This window comes from Penicillium verrucosum (genome assembly GCF_028828655.1).
Source record: "Penicillium verrucosum strain IBT 35672 chromosome Unknown utg000001l_segment0_segment0, whole genome shotgun sequence".
Taxonomy (NCBI): Eukaryota; Fungi; Ascomycota; class Eurotiomycetes; order Eurotiales; family Aspergillaceae; genus Penicillium; species Penicillium verrucosum.
Window position 1 is genome coordinate 916,308 of NW_026643210.1, and position 20,841 is coordinate 937,148.

At 47.8% G+C, this 20,841-nt stretch overlaps 9 protein-coding genes across 9 annotated transcripts; 5 read left to right on the forward strand and 4 right to left on the reverse strand.

Annotated features, from left to right (window-relative positions):
- Positions 1–1,419: 1,419 nt before the first annotated feature.
- N7516_000343 (uncharacterized protein) lies at positions 1,420–1,842 on the reverse strand (the record flags this gene model as incomplete). Its single annotated transcript, XM_057213065.1, has 1 exon — positions 1,420–1,842. One exon carries the CDS (start codon positions 1,840–1,842, stop codon positions 1,420–1,422), a length of 423 nt encoding a protein of 140 aa, XP_057074948.1.
- Positions 1,843–2,248: 406 nt separating this feature from the next.
- On the reverse strand, positions 2,249–4,296 carry N7516_000344 (uncharacterized protein; the record flags this gene model as incomplete). Its single annotated transcript, XM_057213066.1, has 2 exons — positions 2,249–3,138; positions 4,248–4,296. The coding sequence occupies 2 exons, from the start codon at positions 4,294–4,296 to the stop codon at positions 2,249–2,251; spliced, it is 939 nt and encodes a 312-aa protein (XP_057074949.1).
- Positions 4,297–6,191: 1,895 nt separating this feature from the next.
- On the reverse strand, positions 6,192–7,162 carry N7516_000345 (uncharacterized protein; the record flags this gene model as incomplete). The annotated part of the gene is made up of 2 exons (XM_057213067.1): positions 6,192–6,878; positions 7,127–7,162. The coding sequence occupies 2 exons, from the start codon at positions 7,160–7,162 to the stop codon at positions 6,192–6,194; spliced, it is 723 nt and encodes a 240-aa protein (XP_057074950.1).
- A 573-nt stretch (positions 7,163–7,735) lies between these two features.
- On the forward strand, positions 7,736–8,779 carry N7516_000346 (uncharacterized protein; the record flags this gene model as incomplete). Its single annotated transcript, XM_057213068.1, has 1 exon — positions 7,736–8,779. The coding sequence occupies one exon, from the start codon at positions 7,736–7,738 to the stop codon at positions 8,777–8,779; it is 1,044 nt and encodes a 347-aa protein (XP_057074951.1).
- Positions 8,780–10,509: 1,730 nt separating this feature from the next.
- On the forward strand, positions 10,510–11,001 carry N7516_000347 (uncharacterized protein; the record flags this gene model as incomplete). The annotated part of the gene is made up of 1 exon (XM_057213069.1): positions 10,510–11,001. One exon carries the CDS (start codon positions 10,510–10,512, stop codon positions 10,999–11,001), a length of 492 nt encoding a protein of 163 aa, XP_057074952.1.
- Positions 11,002–12,823: 1,822 nt separating this feature from the next.
- Positions 12,824–13,177, forward strand: N7516_000348 (uncharacterized protein; the record flags this gene model as incomplete). The annotated part of the gene is made up of 1 exon (XM_057213070.1): positions 12,824–13,177. The coding sequence occupies one exon, from the start codon at positions 12,824–12,826 to the stop codon at positions 13,175–13,177; it is 354 nt and encodes a 117-aa protein (XP_057074953.1).
- A 1,832-nt stretch (positions 13,178–15,009) lies between these two features.
- Positions 15,010–15,570, forward strand: N7516_000349 (pre-rRNA-processing TSR2 family protein; the record flags this gene model as incomplete). The annotated part of the gene is made up of 1 exon (XM_057213071.1): positions 15,010–15,570. The coding sequence occupies one exon, from the start codon at positions 15,010–15,012 to the stop codon at positions 15,568–15,570; it is 561 nt and encodes a 186-aa protein (XP_057074954.1).
- A 405-nt stretch (positions 15,571–15,975) lies between these two features.
- N7516_000350 (translation termination factor GTPase eRF3) lies at positions 15,976–18,180 on the reverse strand (the record flags this gene model as incomplete). The annotated part of the gene is made up of 2 exons (XM_057213072.1): positions 15,976–16,038; positions 16,096–18,180. The coding sequence occupies 2 exons, from the start codon at positions 18,178–18,180 to the stop codon at positions 15,976–15,978; spliced, it is 2,148 nt and encodes a 715-aa protein (XP_057074955.1).
- Positions 18,181–18,730: 550 nt separating this feature from the next.
- On the forward strand, positions 18,731–20,779 carry N7516_000351 (RanGTP-binding protein; the record flags this gene model as incomplete). Its single annotated transcript, XM_057213073.1, has 4 exons — positions 18,731–18,747; positions 18,805–18,862; positions 18,913–19,013; positions 19,066–20,779. 4 exons carry the CDS (start codon positions 18,731–18,733, stop codon positions 20,777–20,779), a joined length of 1,890 nt encoding a protein of 629 aa, XP_057074956.1.
- Positions 20,780–20,841: the final 62 nt, after the last annotated feature.

Consider the following 20,841-nt stretch of genomic DNA (forward strand, 5'->3'; position numbering starts at 1 on the left):
GCTCGGGCAAAAAGAGGTATCGGAGTATATCTTACGTGAAACGAAAATCTATAAGGACCTTGTGATTCTAGTAACGGAAAGAGCATATCAGTGGCGCTCAAACCGAATCACATTCACCTCGATTATTGACGAAGTTCCGCGGTATGCCGAACATCCCTCAAAAGAATGTCGGAAGCAGAGTGGATCGGGGCCTGAACATCTCGCGTAAGATCCCGAGCTATACTATGTTGGTGGTGGAGAGGGACATGTCGGGTTAGTCCACCTGGGGGTAGGATTTGGACAAACCGAAGTCCTTTTCAGTCAAATCTACTTGCTCGCCACTCAGTAACAAAATGTTGTACCACTTGAAGAAAGATCCTGAGGCACTCAGGCATGAATTCAGGCATCAAGGCAGTAAGGCACTAAAGCCTTGGAAGCAATGCCAAGAGAATCATAGCCCTAAAACTTGACAAGAAAGACAACTTCTCTTTCTTGCAATCAATGAACTTAATATGTGATTCATTCATTTATTGATTGTACCAGACTTTAATTTTCAGTCCTAGTTCGTGACTACAAAAGACTACGTGTGCGACACAATAGGCTGCACCACGAAATATATGAATTGAGTTTGGTTATATTAACGATCCATGATGTGGTATATGATACAGGGAATCTGTTATAGACAGTCTTGCCGTTGAAAGACCGCCTCTTTCTGTTTCGCCTCATAAAACGAGAACCGTTGTGGGTAAATAAAGACAAGTCGTCGGATGTGGATGATTGGTGAAAGTGGAGGTGACCAAGCACCAGCATCGAGGGACAAAGCTTTGGCCGCCAAGGCAAAATGTCTTAAGAGTCTTCTTCAATAGGTATACGATATCACCTCTTCCTGATGAGCAGCCTCCTTGAGAGATCATCCTACAGAGCTCTTGGCGGTAAAGTTCGGCTCTTTTATTTCCTCCTCTTAAAGGGCAAGGCATTGTGGGTTGTCAAATATGGATGATTCATTGGAGTGGTTCAATGCTTCAATTGCATAGTTGGTTGAAGGGGATGATTTATGATAGACCAGCCTGCCACGGTGGGAATGATGGATGTGGATGGTCGCAGTGGTTGATCAAAGTGGTCGATCGACGTGATTGCGACCAGTCTGCCGATTGTCCTAAGGCCGGAGTCCGCCATGATCAGAGTAGTTGGAGCAAGGTGGATGATGGTCAAAGCAGTGGATGGTTCATCGGTGGATGGGTGATGAAGGGGGCATAACCAGTCTGCCGATTGCCCTGAAGCCGAAGCCCGCCACGGTCAGACTAGTTGGGATCGAAGTGGATTGATGGTCGAAGCGGTGGATCGTTGAAGGGGTGGATGGATGGAGGATCGAAGTAGATAGTCGAAATAGTTGCAACTAGTCTGCCGATTGCCCTGAAGCCGAAGCCCGCCACGGTCAGACTAGTTGGGATCGAAGTGGATTGATGGTCGAAGCGGTGGATCGTTGAAGGGGTGGATGGATGGAGGATCGAAGTAGATAGTCGAAATAGTTGCAACTAGTCTGCCGATTGCCCTGAAGCCGTAGCCCGCCACGGTCAGACTAGTTGAGATTAACGTGGATGATGGTCGAAACTGTGGATGGTCGATCGAAGTGGGTGGTTGATCGAGTTGGATGATCGAAGGGGTAAAACAGCCCGCCACGGTCAGACTAGTTCGGATCGAGGTGGATAACCGAGGTGATAGTTGATGCGGTGGACCGAAGTTGTTGTAATTACTCTGCCGATTGTCCTGAGGCCGGAGCCCGCCATGGTCAGAGTAGTTGGTATCGAGGTGGATGGTCGAAGCGGTGGATGGACGATCGAGATGGAGTGATGAAGGAGGCATAACCAGTCTGCCGATTGTCCTGAAGCTGAAGCCCGCCACGGTCAGACTGGTCGTGATTGACTTGATTGATCGAGGTGGATAGTCGAAGTGGTTGCAACTAGTCTGCCGATTGTCCTGAAGCTGAAGCCCGCCACGGTCAGACTAGTTGGGATCGAGATGGATGGTTGATCTAGGTGGATAGACGGTCGAGATGAATGCTCAAACCGGTGGATGGATGATCGAAGGGGGTAGGGGTATAACCAGTCTGCCGATTGTCCTGAAACTGAAGCCCGCCACGGTCAGACTGGTCGTGATTGAATTGATTGAATTGATTGATCGAGGTGGATCGAAGGGGGTATAACCAGTCTGCCGATTGTCCTGAGGCCGAAGCCCGCCACGGTCAGACTAGTTGGGATCGAGGTTGGATTCATAATCGAGGGGGTGGTTGATCGAGGTAGTTTAGTGAAGCATGGATGGAGGTTGTAACTACTCTGCCGATTGTCCTGAAGCCGGAGCCCGCCACGGTCAGAGTAGTTGGAGCGAGGTGGATGATCGAGGTGGATGGTAGGATTGGTGGCTGGACGATCGAAGGTGGTAGAACCAGTCTGCCGATTGTCCTGAAGCCGAAGCCCGCCACGGTCAGACTGGTTGAGATTGAAGTGGGTGATCGAAGCGGTGGATGGACGATTGAGATGGACGGTTGATTTAGTGGGATGATCGAAGGGGGTAGAACCAGTCTGCCGATTGTCCTGAAGCCGAAGCTCGCCACGGTCAGACTGGTTGAGATTGAAGTGGATGATAATCGAAGCGGTGGATGGTTGATCGGGTTGGATGATGAACGGGTTGCAACCAGTCTACCGATTGTCCTGAAGCTAAAGCCCGCCACGATCAGACTGGTTGAGATCCAGATGGATGATAATCGAAGCGGTGGATGGTTGATCGGGGTGGATGATGAAGGGGTTGCAACCAGTCTGCCGATTGTCCTGAAGTCGAAGCCCGCCACGGTCAGACTGGTTGAGAGCGAGGTGAATGGTTGGTCGAGGCGGTTGATTGGAGCGGTGGATGGATGATCGAAGTGGTTGCAACTAGTCTGCCGATTGTCCTGAGGCCGGAGCCCGCCACGGTCAGAGTAGTTGGGATTGAGGTGGATGGTCGAAGCGGTGGATGGACGATTGAGGTGGATGTTTGATCGAGATGGAGTGATGAAGGAGGCATAACCAGTCTGCCGATTGTCCTGAAGCTGGAGCCCGCCACGGTCAGAGTAGTTGGGATCGAGATGGATGGTTGATCTAGGTGGATAGACGGTCGAGATGAATGCTCAAACCGGTGGATTGATGATCGAAGGGGGTAGGGGTATAACCAGTCTGCCGATTGTCCTGAAGCCGAAGCCCGCCACGGTCAGACTAGTTGGGATCAAGGTTGGATTGATAATCGAGGGGGATGGTTGATCGAGGTAGTTTGAAGCGTGGATGGATGACCGAAGTGGTTGTAACTACTCTGCCGATTGTCCTGAAGCTGGAGCCCGCCACGGTCAGAGTAGTTGGAGCGGTGGATGGACAATTGATGTTGATGGTTGATCTAGAGGGGTGATGAAGGGGGTATAACCAGTCTGCCGATTGTCCTGAAGCTGAAGCCCGCCACGGTCAGACTGGTCGTGATTGAATTGATTGATCGAGATGGAAAGTCGAAGTGGTTGCAACCAGTCTGCCGATTGTCCTGAAGCCGAAGCCCGCCACGGTCAGACTGCTTGTGTTTGTTTGGATTGGATGGTTATTTCAAGTGTTGATTAAAGTGGATCGTTAATTGTTGTGCATTGTAGTTGAATTGTTGATTGATTGAATGATTCATTTGATGCTTGATAGACTGGATGATTGCGTTGGATGATTGATTGGCTTGGATGGTGGGATGGTGGGATGGTGGGATGGTTGGATGGTTGGATGGTTGGATGGTTGATGGTTGGTTGATTGATTGCGTGGTTGGTTGGATTGGATGATTGAAGTGTTTAGTATTGATTGCATTATTCATTGGATGGTTGGATGGTTGGATGGTTGATTGGGTGGTTGGTTGGTTGGTTGGATTGGATGATGAATTGAAGTGTTGGTTGGATGGTTGGATGGTTGATTGGGTGGTTGGTTGGATTGGATGATGTGTTGAAGTGTTGATTGGGTGGTTGGTTGGATTGGATGATGTGTTGAAGTGTTGATTGATCGAATGATTGGATGGTTAGTGGGATTGAATGGTTGAAGTGTTTTCTTTTCTTCTTTTTTTTTTCTTTGTCACCCTGACAACAAGTCATGAGCCTGTCAAGTGCAAGATGGAAGGAGTCAAGTGCAAGATGGAAGGAGCACGTGGTTGAGATGTCTGCACCATGAATGTAAGTAGATGGAAGGAACAAAAAAGGAAAATAAGAGACGGGCAAAACATACAAGTCATATGATGGATGATGAATATGGTAGGTGCAACCGAGGCAGGCATGTTGAAAGTATACGTATGTTGTTATGTGGTGAAGTTACCTAAAAGATGAATGTAAGGAAAGAACAGGAAAGTCGGAACTAGATGGCATAACTGACCAGGCATGTGATGCATGTGGACGGGCTGAAGGCCAACGCGTCAAGGGCATGGTGGTCACAGCTTCATTTTATCAGGTGTGGATGTAGAAAGATAGAATAAGTGATGAAGCTTAAGCAGATGATGGAAGACCTGATGGAAGGTATGGGGTGGATAAAATATTTGATGAAATGTTTGGTGGGTGGTACTCGTAAATGGAGATGTGGGGAGATGAAAAGGGAAGAAAGAAAAAGAGAGAAGGGGGGAGGAGGGATATTTATACCCTGGGTAGGCACGTAACTAACGTGGAAGTTGGAAGCAGTTACCTAATTAGGCGACGGGGGTGTCCTTCAGGTGACCCCCCATTATCTAACTTCCCCTCTTCAACTATCCACTCTCTAATTTCACCCCCTTCCAAGGATCTTATGATCATTAAGACGATAGCGTAGTCTTGAATCGGTATTGTCTAAATTCGCAAAGAGAAGGTGAGACGATGTACGCTACTAGACAATAATTTTGTCAGTTCTACATGTCGACCTACCCTTCGATCACGTTCTACTTCTGATACTATCTAGCTACGTCTTATAGAAACGCACTATGTTGCCGATTGAAAATATGGGTCATTGGGATGCGGTGCGGAAGATTTATAGATCATTAAGGTTACACGCTAACTATGTGTGGTATGGCGTATATACCTAGGTGGGTTCCTGCACGGTCCATGTGTTATGTAGTGAAAGGCCTTGGCATCAATGTATTTGATGTCTACCTTAGTACAAAGTTCTGACCATGCTCCAAGCAATAGAGATCGACTCTTTTAGTGGGTAGCAGGGCGTAGGGTATATATGTGTTCCACAAAGTTCGATTCTTATACGCGTTACTAGGGAAGACACGTTCCATCTTCTCAAGTGTTCAATTGATTTAGTGTGACAATCTGGCCTTGCCTGCTAACATGTTCCCTATCACATGGATAGACCAGTCAATAGAGGTCGAACATCTGATATTCAGACGTTTTACTCAGAAATGAGTATGCTTTAAGATCTCAATTTGTCAGAAGGGACTAAATCGAAGTGTATGGTTCATTGTTAAATTGTATTTAAGTAGAGAGTTGTGAAAGCTAAGTTACAAGGGTAGATCTACATGGTGGACGTCGAAGTGCATGGTGCAATGTGAGATTGAATTGTGTAGAGAGTTAACCTACAGAAGCTAGGAAAGAGACTAAGAAATTCGACACCCCCCACGAACATGGAACTATGAACTTGTGTGTCCCCCTACGAAGAGGCAAACCCAGTGGTTGAAGAGGTTATTGTAGCATGCAACGTGGTTTCTAAGAAGAGCATTGGCTGTAGTAGGCTTGTTAGTCGTAGTGGAAGTTGAAGCCGAAGTACTGACCGTGTTAATCGGGGGATAAATTTTGAAGATAAGGTGCGTCGAATAGAGATGTACTCACCGCGTGGCTAGCGGATTGTTGTGTAGGGTGCGTCGAAGGAGAGGCACTTGTGTGTGATGAAAACTCGTCTGTAGGAGTTTTCGGGGGTATCCTGGCCGGTGAGAACGATGGTGACGATGATGATGATGACGGCTTCTATGGAGGGGCCGATGGAGGATGAAGCCGACGATGATAAGTAAGGTTGCATAGAGCGTCCAAGTGCTTATAACCTGTTAGGAGAGGTCTTGGTGGACGTCGAAGTACATAGTGCAATGTGAGGTTCATTGGGTAGAGGGTTAAGCTACAGAATCTAAGAAAGAAACTAAGAGACCCGATAGGTCTGACACTCCCACGAGCATGAAGCCATCGACTTGTGTCCCCTCACGGAAAGGCAAACCTAGTTGTTGAACAGGTTGCTGTAGCGTACCATAGGTTTACGGATAATAAGAGCATTGGGTGTAGTGGGCTTGTTGGTAATTGTGGAAGCAGGAGCTGGCGCTTTGATAGCTGGAAGATTGACTGTGTTGGTGTTAAGGATCTCCAAGAAATGAGGTGTCCCGAGGTTTCGAGAGCGTACTTGAGTGCTGGACCACGGATCGAAATTGGATTTGGCGATGGGGTGGGGACGAGCTCTGAGAGATTGGCTCCGCGCAAAGCTAGTTGTGGAAACCCTTTTGCAGGGTGAGGTACGTCGAATGGAGAGGTACCGACTGCGTGGGTAGCGGATTGTCGTGTGGTGTGTCGAATAGAGAGAAAGTTTGACTGTATGGATAGTGGATTGTAAGAAGAAAACTCTGCTCAAGAGGCGCTCGCTTAGGGTCTGTGGATAAGATCGTTTGTATTGAGGTAGGTGACACTGTTCATGGATGTTTGTGGGGTAGCCTGGCCGATTGACGTTGATGGTGACGGGGATGGTGGTGACGGGGATGGTGGGGATGGTGGTGATGGGGATGGTGGTGATGGGGACGATGGTGACGGGGACGATGGTGACGGGGACGATGGTGACGGGGACGATGGTGATGGTGACGATGGTGATGGCTTCGAATAGAGAGGCCGTTGGAGGACGAAGAGGAACAATGTGAGACTGTATTGGGTAGAGAGTTATGAAAGCTAAAGTTACAAAGACTAAGAATCCGACTTAATTGCCTCTATCCATTTGACATCTGACGAATCTGGTACTGAAAGCAACTTTAGGAAGGTTGCCCGCTCTATGCAGGGGAATCGGGATGGAAGACAAAATATCAGCCGCCAGCGGAGACTTGTTTTAGATTTGCTTCAAGGAGATAAACCGCGCCGTAGCCACCGGATTCTTTTATTCGAAATACTTCCGACCCTCTTCAAATATCTTCCTCCGCGGATAAATGCCATCCCGCTTAGTCCTTGGTAATTAAATAGCCTCATATAAAGCACATTTTTCAACTTCTGTTGAAACATTGGTAGACGTTCTGAAGAGATCATCGTGTAATGCTAGCCATCCACCTTATGGAACTTGGGGTCATTGCTGACAAACTCTCCTTAGGTTTCCTTCTAAATGTCAATGTTGGGAAAATATGGTACTAGACATACTGTATAACTATAAGCATACACTAATATCTTACTAGATCTTCTTTTTTAGATGTTCTTCTTAGGGTCTTTCTAGTTGTCTTTCTAGTTGTCTCTTTATATATCTTTTCTAAGGCATTATAAGGCATCATCTATGAGAGAGTTATGTGATGGTGATCCCTATAATCGCTCGTCTATGGGTCGAGTGGAGTCCGACCAAACCTACAGGATTAGCCACGCTTCCATACACTTTTCTATGAACATAATAACGTCATTGCTATTCCTTAGTTGACTGACTGATTTATTAGCGACATAGTCAATCAATAAGGAATTAGTTATCATCACTTCTCCGTGTTATATGTCTACAGTCTGATACCCGTGGAATTTACTACTGCGAAGATGTCTTCCAGCTCATGTGAACTCCTTCAGGAAGACAGTTTCTTACAAAACCTCCCTTCGAATATACCAAAGTATAAATATGAAGGAGAAACGCAATTCTGCATGATCATGGATATAGAGCTCCGCCGGCTTGAAAAGTCCATGATTGCTCAAGCCCAGCAGCGAGCTGCTCCTCAGGAGAAAGCCGACCGTCCAGGAATTAAGGACGATTCCCTGTTGTCTCGCCACATCCAAAGGGGGAATAGACAGCAGAACCCTTCACGTCGAGTCACGCGTTCCTTCCTAAAAAGCGAATCGCCTAACTTCATTTCTGTCCACCAGCCGCGCGACTCACTTGGTCAAACTGACAATAGTCCAGACGGCGAGCTTCCTTGTGATTGCATCCTCTTCTACATCCCTAGCCATTCAATCCAATCCGATATTCTTGATTCATCTGTGCTATCTCGTCCCAACCGCTATTCCTTCGATCTCGCAGCAAACCTTCTGCTTGTTAAGATGGTCACAAAAATTCACTCCGACATCGGTCAGTTTGTCAACATGGCGCTGATCCGCGTTATTACCCAGATGGGTCTTGCAAGCTCCATTCGATTCTACGCCGGGGCCACAATCAGGGAAGAGGGCCGTGGCAAAGAAGGAGATCAGGGCTGGGGACCTCTTCCAGTTCCCCAAGGCTTTCCCGATAAGCCTACTGTGACTCTCGAGGTGGGGATTTCCGAATCTCAGATGAAGCTCCAGCGGGACGTTCACTGGTGGCTGGACCCAGCCAAAGGCGATGCCAACACAACAGTCACAATCAAGGTCGACAGGAAGCGTCCCCGGCTTATGATTGATCGATGGGAGCGCATCGATGGGGTGATTCAAATTACACAGCAGATCGAAATCTCAAAAGTCAATGGACAAACGGAATTGACCAATGACTCTCTGACGATTCCCTTTGAATCTCTGTTCCGACGGCAGCCAGCTGGTAATGAGAATGACATTGCTCTGGATAGAGGGACTCTTCAGGAACTAGCTGAGAGAACATGGAATTCACAGGGGTTTTAAGATGAGGTTCTCTGATTGTTCCTCGCTAGTTATGCCCTGGATATTATACTTATTGTCAAAGTCCAATGTGGAATATAATATGTCCAGGGGCATTCTGCCGGGGGTCAGGCATTATACCAAGACTTATACCCGGTTCTTGCCAAGTAACCCAACCCCCTGCGGGTCTTGGGTTACCACACACTAACGTAAACTCTTGCCTAACGTAAAATGTACCTTTTACTGGTCATTCACATATAAAAGGTACGTACGGCCTATCATCTGTCAAAATTCGACAAAAATTGATAAAAATAAAATGAATCCGATAATACTATTTTATCTACATATAGAAATAGATAGCACTATTTTAATATCTGAAACCGGCGTTATCGTGGTGTTATATCACGAAGGGGTTTTGAACAGCCTCCAAAAGTTGTTCGCGCTATATATTCACAATCCCCTCTCTAGAGATTATATTTTATTATAGAGAATATATATCTCTTGATACTTAGCATTCTAGTACTGAGACTATAATTATCCTCGAGAGTCGAGAAACTCTAATTTTCTGGATGTACCTTTTATATGTGAATTACTAGTAAAAGGTACATTTTACGTTAAGCAAGAGTTTACGTTAGTGTGTGGTAACCCAAGACCCGGTTGGGTTACTTGGCAAGAACCGGGTAGAGGCCAGGGTTCAAATCAACATGGTTTGCTGCCTTACTGCCTGACTTTAGAACAGCAGAAAAATTAAAATACCTGAATTTCTATTACAGATGCCTTAGTAATCATATAGTGACTCCGCAAAAGTGTTAACACCCTTCTGCTACCGCCCCTTACCCCTTATGTTTTATTGGTGGATATCTAGCTGGCCGGGGTTCATTTGTATGGAGGTGAAAAGCTTCATTTTTTGGCACCTGCGACCGCCAGAAAACATGGAGATACCTCACTTTGTATGGAGGTGAAAAACTTCATTTTTGACGGCTGTAGTATCAATAAATTTACCATACACTGTATAGAGCAGTGTAAAAAGCGGTGCAAAATAAGGCACTCAGGCATCAACAACCATCTATAATGGTTGATTTGAACCCTGGCCTCTATAAGTCTTGGTATGCATTATTAGGGGATTTTCCCTATTGTCGGAGCCCGATAGAATTGAAAAGAAGGGTTCTTAGGCGACAGTAGTCGACCCCGAGTATGACCTAGGTACGAAGCCCAGACTCAGAAGACCATCCTATCAGTGATATATATACGGGCGACTAAATATGCCACCGGGCGCATAACACTCTCATTGGTTTAGGCAATAATTTAGATCTACTCTCACTTCACAAGTATCCTGTTGAATCTATAGTTAAATGAATACTATATTAATTTTTTAAAACCGGGCTCTTTATAACTCCTAAATTTTAACTCTTAACTGTTGATTCCTTACTATCCTACTATCTCAATCTGAATTGAATCTGAAGTGAATCTGAAGTAAATCTGAAGTAAATCTGAAGTAAATTTGAATCTGAATTGAATTGTATTATAAAGTGTATACTACGTAGTATAGAAATAAAAGAAAAGTTAAAATTAGTAAATGCTTCAAGAAGGCGAATGAGAGATATTTAATCGCCCGTACCCATACCCTAGTTCTGCCGGAAGAAGCCGCCGTGGAGCGGGTTATCTCTGGTCCCGGAATCCCTGCCCGTCACAATGTCTTGTTATCCCCATGTCGCCAAACGCCTCGGGCTACATATGTATTCACCACGTCAGAAATGTCCACGTCAGGAATGTCGAAGTCTACATTTCATACCTGCAACGGTACCGACATGAAAGATGCCGTTATATCGAACTACCTGGAAGATCTCGGGCCGCTAAAGAGTGCACTTGACAATTGCGCCCTTGCAACTGCCAGCCAAGTCGCTCTTGAAAGCCATTATGGACCTCCAGATCTCAAAGACCAGGTGATAGCCACAATTGCTTGGCAGGCGACCCAGATGCAACGAGTTAGCCAATTGCTGGAACATCTAGCCCAGCAGAGACTAGTCACGGACTTGGTCGACGTGGAAATTGCCAAGCAGGCACTAGCAGACCACGGAGAAGACATTGTGGAGCCCTTGGTGGAGATATTTAGAGAGGGCGATAAACTGAGTTGTTTGATGAACACCCCGACTGAAGACTATATCGGGGTGCACTTCGATACGGCAAAGAGCAGACTAGTTGAAGTCTTGGCCTATAACCGGCTGATGTCCCCCGTACAATTTTGATCTCGATCGCGTGGTAGAAGAGGTCTTGATGTGTGTGTTTTTATTTCTCGTCGCTCTTCTTCAGCATAAGAATGAGTGTACCTAATTCATTGCTACCAGAGACCATTATGATTGAAAGATCTCTTGGTAATTTGATGTTACAAACCGTTCGTCGTATAGCTCAGTCAGGCACATGTCCCTATGACAGATCTGCCCCATAACAATAAGATCATTTTTACTGACCAGGCTTCCATACTTCCACCCGGCGCCAGGTTGTGGTGACTTCTGCATGTTCAAGATCCGCTGGGTATGGCCCTTATTGTGTGGTCTGTGACTGTTCAAATGGTTCACGTTGGTCCCCAATTCGATTGTTTTCTTTCCGTGTGATATCTTTTTCTAAATTCCCTCTCCTTCGTTTTCATCCTCAGAAATGTCTAAATGTCTATAACGTCTTCCCGCTTCTTTGTAAGCTATGTAAAACTTTTTGTATACTCGGTGATGCTGCGGACAATATTGGTTACCTAGTTCTCAACGAGACTGACAATAATCGGCTTCTCCTAGATTCAGAGCAAAGCAATTGACAAGTTGGATGATAATTCCTACTTCATGTGCAATACCTAGACCGAAGATAACGTAAAACTTAACTATTGGCATAAACCCTCAATGACGCGTCACTACGATCAGCATTTGTAGATTATTTTACGACCCAAAGACAGTTAGTTCTAGGCCCATAGATGTTCGCTTGGATATTATTGGTTTTCTCCTTTTATCCCCATGGGCCCAGGTCCTACATTTTATTACGATCGGCACGGTAATATCAATAAGGGTCCGGCTTTAAGTGACCCGGGATCGGATGGATATACTAACACTTTCTATAATTTTAATACAAGGTTTACCACTATGTAGTCAGTGAAGAGGTACCTCATAGAATTCACGGGTTGAAGCAACTAAAATCGAAATAAATTGGCCGCTTCCTGGCCTCAATAGGTATTGAATAATGTTACTGTTTCTCGTATACTATCCAGGTCTCAAGGGAAGAGTTATGGAGTAGCGGATGGGGTTCAACTCCCGTGGCCTGAGGCAAGCAGCAGAACCCACCTCTACCACTTTCCTCCACATCCTCTCTCGCTTCTTTTTCCTATTGTTCCGATGTGTTCAATTCTCACTTTCGTTAGTTCAGAAAGACGCCGTCTTGAGTTTTTTTGTCAAGATCTCGTCGAGGCGAAGCCGTGAACCACCTACAGGCTCTAAGTCCGATTAGCTGGTTCCTTCTGGCCCATACTAAACACCCACATATATACAGACGGCGCTAGCGTTTGATGTCTGACGATCTTGTCCGTGCTCTCAAGCAGTAGAAACTTTAGAATTTCCCGAAATGCGGCCTAAACTCAGTCCACAGTCTGCAATGGCCGATATATGGACCCAGGATATCCTAAGTTTAGGGGGGATAAAGGTGCATCTTCCCTATTCTGTTTCGCGATCAGCTTTTCAGCCACTACAGCTCATGTATATCTTTAATGACCGAGGCCCATTCTATGTACCTTTGCCGAGCGGGATTCAAGTCAACTTAACTTCATAACTATGTGGACCCCTTCTTGCCTCCAATTAAATATCGCTCCATGCCACGTTCCACATCCACCCCACGTTGGGGACCCCTTGAGGCGCATGGATGGTTCGCAACGCTCTACAACAAGACCTCCTGGCATCGCCCCTCTTAAAGAACCTTAATAAAGTGGATATCTGCTCCACAACACTGCAGTCTGGCGAGGGTATTTAAACAGTCACCACTCTCGTTTGCTTTCTATTCATTACAATTGCAGCAACTCCAGAAACCAACATCACCATGCAGTTCTTCATAGCCACTCTGGCCCTTGTCGGCTCTGCCGTCGCCTTCCCTCAATCTTACTCTATCCTTCCTACTTCGTCAGCCACTCCTATGTCGTCGACCCCTGTTTCGTCGACCCCTGTCTCGTCAACCCCTGTCTCGTCGACCCCTGTCTCGTCGACCCCTATCTCGTCGACCCCTGTCTTCACTTCCAAGCCTTCTTCGTCCTCTGCGGTACCCGAGTGCAGCGTCGACTCTGACGGCGACAACGGCAACCACAACGGCTGGTGCAAGGGGGCCAACCACTGGGGCACCTACAAGAACGGCAAGAGCGGCGACGCTGACGACCTCGGCCCTAGCGAGGAGAACTAAACGCTTTTTTCAATGTCGTCATCTGATCTCAATCCATGCATCGCCGTCTCCATCGTGCTTTCGTATACCATTCGAAAGTGACCTCGAGGCTGTCACTCGTTTATACCACGGTGCATATGTCGATAGTAAATGTACATGTTTTATTCAGCCCATAGTTATCTATTCTACCCTGAAATTTGCCACAGAAAATACCCGTTATTTGTTTGTTCAACCACCGCTCATTACTATCTATTGACCCTCGAGTTCATATGTCTTCACTACTCATATGTACATATGTAGATGAGCAGGGGTTTAACCTAAATGTTAGCGCGGCGAAACCTTAACGCACTCAAGCTGCACTTATTGCGGTCCCTATTTCCACAGTCCTGTTTCAGTGGCGCCTAATTACGTCATGCCTAGAGTCGCCGCTCCACGGGGCGCAGTCCTACTCCACACTGTACCTAGGTAGGTAACTAGCAGATCTTACCTAGAGTTACTCAGCTATACTGGATTCCGGTTGACATAAGAGACGTGACATAGGCCCGAAGTGAAAATGTTCACCCTAGCCCATCGTGCCAAATCTGAGCTCTTTTCACAACAACCCGATATGGTGTAAGTCTAGGTGATGATGGAAAGGCCACGATTCTGCGTGCTTATAGAAAACAAAGTCGTGGTGTTTCGCCTAGACCTCCGCAATGGGCCGAGTTGGTCCAGGACCTTAGACCCATAAACCCAACCAGCAGTGGGCTATGGGCCCTACCTTCAAAGACCAACTAAGCCTATGGCCCATTAGTGGGGGGCCTATGAGGCACCCAACAAAGACCATTTCTATACATAAATCCCGTCTTGGCGCTTATAAACCTACTGAATAATGCCTGTTTTTTACGCATGTTCGAGTCTGTAAGCTTACTTGGAAGCTCGGCCCGCTGGCCCTAGTCTAGTTTCGCCAGTGGTAAGGTGTGGAATTTTTGGAACTATACCGGAAACGGTTTAGCTCGTTCATAGACAACAAAAGGCAGTATACGGGCGACTATTCATGCCACTCTTGACTTAATTATTATTGGTTTATACTGCCTGTCCGCTTTCACCACCGCCTTCTCGAAGCATATACTAGTAGAATAGGAAGGATAGGAAACGGGAAAGTGGATGGGGCGGGACAAAACCAAAATGGGCAAGGGACTTTATAGAACCACGCACGGCGGCGTGGAGGGACAAAAGACGCTAAACCCGAAGAGTGGATGCTATGTAGTGCAAGGCTTATGTAGTCAATAGCGGAGCTTGCTTTCATCCAATATCCGATATGGTGTAGTGGCTAACATCGCCGTCTCTCACACGGCAGCCGGGGGGTTCGATTCCCCCTATCGGAGATCCTTTTTTTGGTATTTTAACTTATTTGGCTGGTAAGATATTATATACGTATTTGTTTTATAAACATATGAGAAGGCCCCATGGGTCGACTATTATTGTTTATATTATACAATAAATCCAGCAAACTAGCGAAACATAACTACTCAACGGGTTTATCTTTTATCTTGCAAACCTGGAGGGGACCTTGGGAAATACATAGTGCCAGCCCGAGTTATCACCTGACCTTATCATATCTAATCGGATCTTTTTTCTTTTAAAAAAATTCCAGGTCCATAACATAACTAGTTACATACTATTATTAAAAGATCTCAATTGCGATACAGTAAATTGATCGCAGAGACGCTTAAAGGAATTCCCATCCAACCCAACTCCATCAGCAAGTGCTTTTTTCTCCACCAAGACCGCGGGGTACTATCAGTCTTTCCCCCAAAAAAAAGAATCGCAAAGCCCACCTCAACTCCAACAACCATATAAACCTATCCAAAATGGCAACAACAACACCTCAACCGGCCACAGATGCCGCGTCTCACCTCGAGCTCGCCATCACCCTCACAATCAACAATTGGCCGGCCCTCTCACTAGCCGTGCAGTCAAACTGGGGCGGCCCCAACTCCAGCGAGAAGCGGGACTGGCTTTGCGGCGCAATCTCCGAAATGCTGACCGATCGACCCGAGACCGATGCCGAGGACCTGGAGGAAGTGCTCGTACAAGTGATGAACGACGAGTTCGACGTGGCGGTGGATGATGAGAGTGCCGCGGACGTTGCGGATATGATCATGGAATTGAAGTCGCAGACGGATCGCGGCGAGTTCGGTACTATTCAGCAGATGTTGGAGAATTTCCAGAAGAAGAGTCAAAATCGCTCTACTGCGAATCAGTTCCAGCAGGTTGAGACTGCCGATGACGACCAGGAGACAGATGATGAGAGTGATGAAGGGGATGTTGAGATGGGTGAAGCTCCTACTTTGGTGAGGGTTCCTAGGGAGCGGGCTGAGCCTGAGATTGATGATGATGGATTTACAAAGGTTGTCGGAAAGAAGAGGTAGATTTGAACTTTTGTTTTATTTCTATTTTGCCTTGGTGGCAGCCGGAAACTCCTCGGATAGATATCCTTTTTCTAGTTACATAGATGCATTTATTACCAATGGCCGATTGTTCGTCAGATCCAGCGTGCATGGGATAACCCCCTATGTGGCTGGAGATAACCCAAGAACCCATAGTTACATGGTTCAACCACTTGGATTCATAGATGGAGCAAAAACTATGAAAGAAATAATGTGGAAAAAGAAATGTTCGTCATCGTCAGTTGTGGACTGTCTGTGGTATCATTACGCAACCTCTGCCCACCCGTATCACCCTATTCAGAGTTTCTCGCTAGCACATCACTGGTCTTTTGGGGTTCGTTGCACTTTTGAGAACACGAATATTCAGGCATCCTTGGCAAAAGCACTTCACTGGGCCTGAGTCTCGGGGGTGATGAGCTTAGTGATCATACCAATAGCAATGGTTTGACCCTAAAATCGAAATATTAGCGGAGAAATAATAATATAAAGAGTGTAAAAAAGACATACCTGGTCACGAAGGGTGAAACGACCCAATTGGTTGTATTCATCGTAAGTCTCGACACAAACCGCACCGGCGGTGCTAGTAACCTCGAGACGGGCAATAATGGTCTGGCCCTTGCTGGCGAACTGGGGAGGGCGCTTGCTCTTGCGGCCGGTACCGGGCTCGAGCTTGTTAAGGAGAGAGGCGAAAGTAACCTCCTCAACAGCGGAGTGGACGTGCAGGACACAGTTGAAACCGGCTGTCAGAATGCTCTTCAGATCCAAGATACGAATCTTGGCCTCGAAAGCAGACACACAGTGAACGGGGCGCTTAGGTGAGCAGAGCACGAAACCAGGGAAGAAATCTTCTTCTTCAATGCCACGGAGACGCAGGCGAACCTGGTCACCAACCTTGGCGGTCGGAATCTCTTCTTCTGTTTCACCGTACATAGCAGAGATCTGAACCTCCTCGCGGTTGGGCATCATGAGATAAGTACCACTCTTCTTGATGATACCGGACTCAATGCGGCCCTCTGCCATGGTACCCATATCACGGTACTTGGCGCTGATCGGCATCATGAACGGCGCGTTGACCTTACGCTCGGGGAGCTCAAACGCAGTCAGGAATTCGAGCAGCGACGGACCGTCGTACCAATCACACACATCCTTGGGAATGCGGTCTTTGATACCGATAGTACGCTGGGCAGAGATAGGCATGCAGAAGATATCCGACTTCTTGTAGCCCAGGGCTTCCAAGAACTTGGTGACCTTGAGGGTGCATTCATCGAACCGGGCCTTGCTCCATTCAACGGTAGGGTCGTCCATCTTATTCACCGCCAAAATTAGTTTAGAAACACCGGTGTTGCGGGCGAGTAAAGCGTGTTCGCGGGTCTGGCCACCTTTCTCGAATCCAGTCTCGTACTCGCCCTTACGAGCGGAGATAACCAAACAACCTAGGTCGGCCTGAGAGGCACCACCAATCATATGAGGAACGTAGGACTTGTGGCCAGGAGCATCCAATATGGAGAATTGACGCTCGATATCACCCTCCGGGTGCGGGACAGTGACCTTGAAGAAGGCACGGCCAACCTCGACTGTCTTACCCTTGGAACGTTCTTCCTGGGTCAAATCAAGAGCCCACGAGAGGTACCAGGTCTCTCGGCCAGCTTCCTTGGCCTCCTTCTTGTATTTCTCCAGTGTACGCTCATCGACCATGCCGGTAGCATGCAGGAGGGAACCTCCCAGAGTGGACTTGCCAGCATCAACATGACCGATGAAGACGACGTTAATGTGCTCTCTGCGTTCACCATAAATTTCCTTTAGGGTTGCGTCATCAACATCAGCTTGCTGTGACTTTGCGACGGCATTGGCCTCGCGAGCTTGCTTGGCAGTCTCGCCGCGGGCCGGGCTGGAACGTCCAGGGCTAGAGCGGCCAGAAGATGGCGTGGGAGAGCCCTTGCCAGAGGCAGCAGCTTTGTCTGACTTGTCAAGGCCCTTAGTGGCCGCCATCTTTGAACCTGCCTCAGCAGCCACGGAGCCCTTGGTATCACCATTGGCCTCCTTGGGGGTGGTGTCAGCAGGCTTGGCTGCTGGGGTAGGAGTGCCGATCGAAAGGACTTTGGTCTTGGGGGCAGTGCTGGAGGAGGTGGCGCCGATAGAGAGAACCTTGGCCTTGGGCGCGGCGGCATTAGCTGCGGGCTTGGGAGCGGACTGAGCCGGTGCTGCAGGCTGCTGCTGTGCTGCTACAGGCGCATTCTGACGAGGCTGCTGGTTATAGGCACCGTATTGCTGCTGTTGCTGTCCATTGTTGTACTGGTTGAAGCCACCGGGCTGCTGGGCATAGGCGTTGTACTGGCCATAGGCTTGCTGCTGCTGCTGGTAGCCACCGTAGGCCTGTTGTTGGCCGTACTGAGGGTATCCCTGTTGGGGGTAGCCAGCATACTGTTGGTACTGCTGTCCGGGGACGAAGGAAGAGGCTCCAGGCGTGAAAGAGGCGGCGCCGGGTTGGAATGAGGGTGCCTGGGCCTGAGGACGAGATTGTGCGTTCAAGTTGACGCCCTCAGCCTGTCGGGAAAGCTCATCCTCCCAGGATTCGGGGGTTTGGTTTGACATCGTGAAATAAGATCTAAGGTCGAATTAACACGAAAGACGAAACCAAGACGGATTTGGAGAAATACAGGTTGGGTCAATAAGAGGGGCCCCAGTGCCTTTTGATTTTGCACAGGTGAATGACTAAGACCCCGCGATATATTTTTTTCACGTGATATTTTATGGGTTTCTTCTGTTGAGTGCGATAATGTGAGTAAATAAATGTTTGTTAGAAAAACAATCTCTTTGCTTATGTTTATGACCACCTTTTCAATTCTCTGACTTCACTACATTGTCTTTTTCTAAGGTTAAAAGCGCAAGTGTTAGGAGTTGGGCTCATCTTCTTTTGAGCTTTCATTCTCTTATCGATAAGCACCCCTCCATGCCGGTGGTTTATTCCACAGGGGCCTTTTTATATCGCCTGTCAATACGATCTACACTACAAATCTTAAAGGCCATTGGCCTTTAACTTGAACCAAGATGGATACATTTTTAACTGGGGTGGGTCTCATATATCATTGATCATAGAGCAAGCAGCTAATTCGTGTATTGCATACAGCTCACCCGGCAGGCCATGAATTATGCCATTCGGTATGCTTAATAATGACTGAGGAACAACAGCATTCAATGCTAAAAGCTATCATGTAGGTCGGGAATTGCGATAACTGCCAGTTATGCAATGCGCCAGTCATCGCGCTTGCTCAAAGTAAGTCTTTTCAGCTACAGGAAGAAGTCAGCGCTGATCCATTCACCCAGAATGTTAAGAGCGAGGACCGAGATGAACTAGTTTCGTTGCAACAACGCCTGGAAAGCAAGATACAAGTTATTGCCCCGGCTATTGACATGATTGAGTTGATGTGAGTCGCCTGACACTGGTTTGGATTGCCAGAAAGCTCATAATTGTTCTAGTGCTGCTCGAGGAAATACGTCATTGGAATCTGCTGTCGCCCTCACAAAGTCTCTGAGATGGGACATTCAAGCCCTAGGACAGCGGCTGGGAAGAGCCGCGGCATCTGAAGAATTGAGACGCAAAGGAGCAAGATCGTCCAAAGATCAGACAAACAGCGAGATGGAAATCAAGCTTATTATCAAAGATATCAAGAAGCTGTTGGCTCGGATTGAAGATGCAGTGCCACTGATGAACCTGGCCATCACCACCTCTGGGGCCAAGTTATCCACCAACTTACCCGCAACAGTGTCGCCATCCCGGCTCCTCCAAGCAAGCACATTTCTCACAGCAGGGGATACACAATATTCAATGTCCCCATCTCAAGCAGTCCAAGTAGGGCCGACCTTTACCTTATCGATGTACATGCTATTTGCCAGCCACTTGCGACCACATGATGAAGAATCTGTTCGCGAGGCCACATGGAAGGAAGTTATGCACAAGGCACGTTTGAAGCTGCGCCGCGTTCCAATAGCTTCATTGCAGTCCCCAGACCAACGCCCCCGGACGAGACTCCCAGGGCCAGCCGGGTCCGATGAATACGCTTATCAAGTTCTGATCATCGAAGACCTAGATGATGGCCGAATCCACACTATCGACGAGAATGACCCGCAGCCTCAAACCTATGAAGGCGTTTCCACAGCAGGAATCCGGGAGATTCTTCCTATTCATCAAATTTCAAAAATCTTCTACGCAGACACCGGGAGGATCCTGAACATCAGCACAGAGGGCGAAACAAACAACCCAGTGCTACTATTGAAACGGGACCTAAATGCTCTCCCGCCACGGCGCATGATGGAACACGACGAGGTGGAGGAGGACTTTCCTCAAACAGAATCCGAAGAGGAACCAGAGGACGAGGAGCAAGCTCAACTCGACGCACAGCTGAACGGAGGCGACAAGCCAGAAACTAGCAGCTTCAATTATCTGCATGAAGACTCCATACCCGAAGAATGGCGTCTACCTCCCGGACTAGACCCAGAATGGATTGCATTTGAAGTTTACAACGAAGATGAAACCTCCGACACCGAGTCCGAAGCCGAAAATCCTGAATCATCATCAGATGAACCCTCAATCGACCCAAATATGATGGCCAAGCTATCACTTAATGAGAAGGGGCATCCATCCCACTCCCCATCTCCCCTAAATCAATCATTCTCATCCGCCGCTGCCACAACAACAGTCTCCAACCCGCACTTCGAAAACATCCGCACCTCCCTCTCCCTCCTCGAAACCCTCCTCCGCCTAACATCCCTCCAACAATTCCAGCAACAATCCCACCTCTCCATCAGCGACGAGCTCCTCAACTTCTTCCTGGAAGAATCCTCGACAACCGGCGCTGGCGGCGACGAACAGCACCGCCAGCGGCTACGCTCCGAGGCCCGTCGTCGCGTTGGCTGGGACCCCTACAATGAAAGCCCCGTCAAACACCGCGGCGAGGATTACCAGTACGGCTGGGAGCCCGGTAGTGGTCCCCACCAATATGGCGGGGATCCTTACTCGCCAAGTGGGCGGTCCCAGGGCTTCCACCTTCGTTCCAGGGAAAGCACACCGGAGACTCCGGTGCGCAAAGGCTCGTCCAATGTCCGTCCAAGTGTTCAGCGTGGTATGAGGCCTGCGTATGCCGAGTCCCCCTTTCGAAAAAGTTCGGGAGGTCTCTGGATGATGGAGATGTAGGGTCTGGCACAACGGAATGAATGGGGAATGGATGGGAAATTCGTGGACTATGATGCCTTGTA